At 40.2% G+C, this 6,237-nt stretch overlaps 1 protein-coding gene across 1 annotated transcript in view; it reads right to left on the bottom strand.

The window, feature by feature from the left end:
- The window catches only part of LOC108626495 (uncharacterized), a 6,578-nt gene extending 1,036 nt beyond the window's left edge, over positions 1-5,542 (bottom strand). The window contains exons 1-2 of the mRNA XM_026814879.1: positions 5,419-5,542; positions 4-5,306 (exon numbers count right to left, since the gene is read on the bottom strand). Of these exons, the coding sequence (XP_026670680.1) occupies positions 4-5,091 (5,088 nt within the window). The 5' untranslated portion in view covers positions 5,092-5,306; positions 5,419-5,542. The remainder of the gene's footprint in view (positions 1-3; positions 5,307-5,418) is intronic.
- Positions 5,543-6,237: the final 695 nt, after the last annotated feature.

The following is a 6,237-nucleotide window of genomic DNA, read 5'->3' as shown; positions in this document are numbered from 1 at the left end:
CACAAACTGATCCCAAACTAAATCCTTAGGGAGATTAAGGTTTTCCACATTTCCGTTATGCACGTCCAAACTAGCAATCTGCATTTTAACTAGTAGCTGTTGGAGACTGGAGATATGGCCGCCTTTATATTCAAACTTAGAATTGTGTAAGTGCCACGCTGTTTGATGGTATTTGTTAACAATGTTTGCGTTACAACCATTTTCTATGAGAGACCGAACGAGTTGCATCTCACTGCGGCTGGATGCAAGATGAAGTGCAGTATCACCATCTACATTTACGCAATCGATGTCGACGCCCGAATTCAAGAGAATTTCCATGATACGCACATTACCAAATCTAGTGGCAAAATGCAACGCTGTGTATCCACTTTTTTCCTCTTTGGCATTCACGTCAGCACCTCGTTCGATTAGCAACCTGCAAATGTCTTCTTTTCCTTTTTGCGCAGCAAAATGAAGTAGTGTCTGGCCCCATTTAAATTTCAAGTTGACATCGGCACCCTGATCTACGAGGAGTTGTACGATACTTTCGTATCCCTTCTCAATGGCTAGGTGTAGCGCCGTTTCTTCATCTCCTAATTCGGCACGCACGGTAACTCCTCTCTCGATGAGCAACCTGCAAATTTTTCTTAGACCTGCTCGCGCATCAGATTGAAACAGTGTTTCCTGTTTTATTACATTGATAATGTTAGAACGTACGTTTTTACAAGCATCTCTCAAATTCGTAAGATCCTTGATATCCAGGTAGTGTAATATTCTTTGAATACAAAGTAAATCATAATCTCTACCGAGGTAATAGCGGAAAAATGTAACGCCCTCGTCTAACAACTCGTTTCGTAACATTTTCATAGCTCTGATGAAACGACGTTCTATTATGTCGTGATACGTAGGAAATTCTCTCTGGAATTTGAAGTCTTTCAAAACCGGAACAACATCCCTCACGTATAATACTTGAAGTAGTGTCTGGCCCCATTTAAATTTCAAGTTGACATCGGCACCCTGATCTATGAGGAGTTGTACGATATTTTCGTATCCCTTTTCAATGGCTAGGTGCAGCGCCGTTTCTTCATCTCCTAATTCGGCACGCACGGTAACTCCTCTCTCGATGAGCAACCTGCAAATTTTTCTTAGACCTGCTGGCGCATCAGATTGAAACAGTGTTTCCTGTTTTATTACATTGATAATGTTAGAACGTACGTTTTTACAAGCATCTCTCAAATTCGTAAGATTCTTGATATCCAGGTAGTGTAATATTCTTTGAATACAAAGTAAATCATAATCTCTACCGAGGTAATAGCGGAAAAATGTAACGCCCTCGTCTAACAACTCGTTTCGTAACATTCTCATAGTTCTGATCAAACGAGGTTTTATTATGTCGTGATACGTAGGAAATTCTCTCTGGAATTTGAAGCCTTTCAAAGCCGGAACAACATCCCTCACGTATAATACTATGTGGTCTAAGCGTTTTGTTAGGATATCATGAAATGTTAGGATACTATCGTTAATGTTTGTGCTTTTCAGTCTGTTTGTCTCTTTAATACATTTGTCCACAAACTGATCCCAAACTAAATCCTTAGGGAGATTAAGGTTTTCCACATTTCCGTTATGCACGTCCAAACTAGCAATCTGCATTTTAACTAGTAGCTGTTGGAGACTGGAGATATGGCCGCCTTTATATTCAAACTTAGAATTGTGTAAGTGCCACGCTGTTTGATGGTATTTGTTAACAATGTTTGCGTTACAACCATTTTCTATGAGAGACCGAACGAGTTGCATCTCACTGCGGCTGGATGCAAGATGAAGTGCAGTATCACCATCTACATTTACGCAATCGATGTCGACGCCCGAATTCAAGAGAATTTCCATGATACGCACATTACCAAATCTAGTGGCAAAATGCAACGCTGTGTATCCACTTTTTTCCTCTTTGGCATTCACGTCAGCACCTCGTTCGATTAGCAACCTGCAAATGTCTTCTTTTCCTTTTTGCGCAGCAAAATGAAGTAGTGTCTGGCCCCATTTAAATTTCAAGTTGACATCGGCACCCTGATCTACGAGGAGTTGTACGATACTTTCGTATCCCTTCTCAATGGCTAGGTGTAGCGCCGTTTCTTCATCTCCTAATTCGGCACGCACGGTAACTCCTCTCTCGATGAGCAACCTGCAAATTTTTCTTAGACCTGCTCGCGCATCAGATTGAAACAGTGTTTCCTGTTTTATTACATTGATAATGTTAGAACGTACGTTTTTACAAGCATCTCTCAAATTCGTAAGATCCTTGATATCCAGGTAGTGTAATATTCTTTGAATACAAAGTAAATCATAATCTCTACCGAGGTAATAGCGGAAAAATGTAACGCCCTCGTCTAACAACTCGTTTCGTAACATTCTCATAGCTCTGATGAAACGACGTTCTATTATGTCGTAATACGTAGGAAATGCTCTCTGGAATTTGAAGTCTTTCAAAACCGGAACAACATCCCTCACGTATAATACTATGTGGTCTAAGCGTTTTGTTAGGATATCATGAAATGTTAGGATAGTGTCGTTAATTTTTGTGCTTTTCAGTCTCTTTGTCTCTTTAATACATTTCACCACAAGCTGATCCCAAACTAAATCCTTAGGGAGATTAAGGTTTTCCACATTTCCGTTATGCACGTCCAAACTAGCAATCTGCATTGTAACTAGTAGCTCTTGGATACCGGAGATATAGCGGCCTTTATATTCAAACTTAGAATTGTGTAACTGATACGCTGTTTGATGGTATTTGTTAACAATGTGTGCGTTACAACCATTCTCTATGAGAGGCCGAACGAGTTGCATCTCACTGCGGCTGGATGCAAGATGAAGTGCAGTATCACCATCTACATTTACGCAATCGATGTCGACGCCCGAATTCAAGAGAATTTCCATGATACGCACATTACCAAATCTAGTGGCAAAATGCAACGCTGTGTATCCACTTTTTTCCTCTTTGGCATTCACGTCAGCACCTCGTTCGATTAGCAACCTGCAAATGTCTTCTTTTCCTTTTTGCGCAGCAAAATGAAGTAGTGTCTGGCCCCATTTAAATTTCAAGTTGACATCGACACCCTGATCTACGAGGAGTTGTACGATACTTTCGAGTCCCTTCTCAATGGCTAGGTGCAGTGCCGTTTCTTCATCTCCTAATTCGGCACGCACGTTAGCTCCTCTCTCGATGAGCAACCTGCAAATTTTTCTTAGTCCTGCTCGCGCAACAGATTGAAACAGTGTTTCGCCACATTCAGTTTTCGAGTTGACATGGGCGCCGTAATCTATGAGGAGTTGTACGGTATCTTCGCGTCTCTCCTGAATGGCCATGTCCAGTGCCGTTTGTCCACTTTTGTTTTTGGCACGCACATCAGCTCCTCTCCCGATGAGAAACTTGCAAATTTTTTTTAATCCTTGTTGCGCAGCAGAATGGAGCGGAGTCTCCAAGTTATATCTAGTTTTCGAATTGACATCGGCACCCCGATCTACGAGGTGTCGTACGGTACTTTTGAGTTCCGGCCGAATGGCCTGGTACAGTACCGTCCATCCATGTATGTTGGCATGCACGTCAGCTCCTCTCTCGATGAGCAACGTGCAAATTTCTTCTTCTCCACGTGTAATTGCCATTTCAAGCGTCATACTTTTCGAGCTGATATCGGCACCATGATCTACGAGGATTTGTACGGTATTTTTGTGTCCCTTGATAATGGTTAAGAACAGTGCCGTAAATCCTCTTGTGTTTTTGGCATTCACGTTAGCTCCTCTCTGGAGTAGAAACCTGCAAATTTCGTCTAGTCCTAGTTCCGCAGCACAATGTAGCGGTGTGTTCAAGTTGACATCGGCGCCCTGATCTACGAGGATTTGTACGATACCTTTGTCTCTGTACTGAATGGCTGTGTGCAGTGTCGATTCCCATTCTAAGCTTTGAGCATTCACGTCAGCTCCTCTCTCGATTAGCATCCTGCAAATTTCTTTTTCTCCGGTTCGCACTGCAAAATGGAGCGGTGTCTCGCCCCTTGCAGTTCTTAAGTTGACATCGGCACCCTGATCTACGAGGATTTGTACGATATCTTTGAATGTTCCCTGAATGGCTAGGTGCAGTACCGTTTCTTTATCACTGCTTCTGGCATTCACATCAGCTCCTCTCTCGATTAGCAACTTGAAAATTTCTATTTCATATTTTTGTAGTGCAACATAGGGCGGTGTGTTGCCACTTGCATCTTTCAAGTTGACATCGGCACCCTGATCTACGAGGATTTGTACGATATTTTTGGATCTGTTCTCAATGGCTAATAACAGTGCCGTTCTTCTAAATATGTCTTGGGCATTCACGTCAGCTCCTCTCTCGATTAGCAACCTGCAAATTTCTTCTTGTCTTCTTAGCACAGCAAAATGCAGTGCCGTGAGTTCATCTCTGTCTTGGGCATTTACGTCAGCTCCTCTCTCGATTAGCATCCTGCAAATTTCTTCTTGTCTTTCTAGCACTGCAAAATGGAGCGGTGTCTTGCCCTTTTTAGTTTTCACGTTGACGTCGGCTTCCTGATCTACGAGGATTTGTACGATATCTTTGCATGTCGCCTGACTGGCTAGGTGAAGTGCCGTTTCTTTATCTGTGTTTTGGGCATTTATGTCAGCTCCTCTCTCGATTAGCATCCTGCAAATTTCTTCTTGTCTTCTTAGCACAGCAAAATGCAGTGCCGTGTCTCCATCTCTGTTTTGGGCATTCACGTCAGCTCCTCTTTCGATTAACAACCTGCAAATTTCTCTTTGTTTTTGTCGCACAGCAAAATGGAGCGGTGTCTCGCCCTTTCTATTTTTCCAGTTGATATTGGCATCCTGATCTACGAGGATCTGTACGATATCTTTGTGTATTTTCTGAATGGCCAGGTGCAGTGCCGTATCTCCATCTCCATTTGGAACATTAACGTAATAACATCTGGTACATTGAGTCCATGATCCAATGAGCCATTTTACAGCTACTATATCGCAATTCATGACAGCAAGGTGGAGCGGTCTGTGATCTTCGGGATTTTGCAACTGATCGTGAATGTACCGATATTTGCTCATATCCAGTTTCTTCATATCGTCCGTCCCGCGAGGTACTATTAATAATTAAATCACTGTTTAAATCTCGTGCTCAGATCGCAGATATCATCTCATTAGTCTCTACAAGTCTAGACAATATTTCCCTTACAGACTGTCGATATATATACAAGCCTTGGTTTAGTTATTCATTAAAATTAATTGGTAATGATAAGACGCAATACGCCGGTCCATTTATCTCTAGTCTCAATAACCTAAAAGTTCAACCAAGTTATTTTTCTCTCTTCCTTTTTATTCTATATCTTACTACTAATTTTAACAATTTTTAAGTGTTTGTTAAATTACTAGCAATATTGTTTTATTTACTAAATTCTATCGTAGCTGTAGTTATGTACGTTATGTATGACGTTCATTACACGTGGTTACCAATAGTTACAATGTAACCTGATGTAATCACTTATTTAACCGTTACATAATGGGCAAGGAGCTATCATGGAATAAATACTTGTAGTGCGCAATGCGCACCATGATGCGCACAGTTGTAATTATAAAAGTTGCCACTTCGTCGCCACGCGCTGCAACCGAGTGAAAATGTTGATTGCGCGCAATTCAAAAAGTTTCTATTGTGGGTTTTACTGAACAATAAAAACAAAATTAAAAATAATTCAATAGATATCAACTGTTACTTAGTAATGATAATATATTAAAAATGTAAGGCGTAAGAATAGGAAAACGACAATCGAGAAGACTAGAGTAATTTAAAATCGTACATTTTTGTTTTATATACATTATATGTATATATTATAAATATTTATAATTATATATTACAGCATGAATTAATTTTTGTGGAGTTTCGCCTACTTTCTTTTCACAAAAACTGTATAGTATAGTAGTAATTAAGTTATACAGTTTCCGTCTAGTTCGAATAATTTATAAATAAAGACTGTGAGGTATTTCTGAAATTGTTGACTCGCCTCGACAGACGCAGATACCGATTACTGTCTCGCAAAAATGTTATATCTAGTTTTATAGCATCACAATTTTCATATTTGTCTTTCGTTGTAAAGATTCAATTACATGAAACTGAATTCTTATATTTGAAAAATTCTATCATAACGAGAAACCAAAATTCTGCAAATCTTTCATTTAAAAAGATCAAACGTATTCGTTGATGGAATATTTTCA

Source organism: Ceratina calcarata, unplaced genomic scaffold (assembly GCF_001652005.2).
Source record: "Ceratina calcarata isolate Rehan_Ccalc_2016 unplaced genomic scaffold, ASM165200v1 scaffold403.2, whole genome shotgun sequence".
In the NCBI taxonomy this organism is placed as follows: domain Eukaryota; kingdom Metazoa; phylum Arthropoda; class Insecta; order Hymenoptera; family Apidae; genus Ceratina; species Ceratina calcarata.
This window is presented reverse-complemented; position numbering and strand designations above follow the sequence as displayed.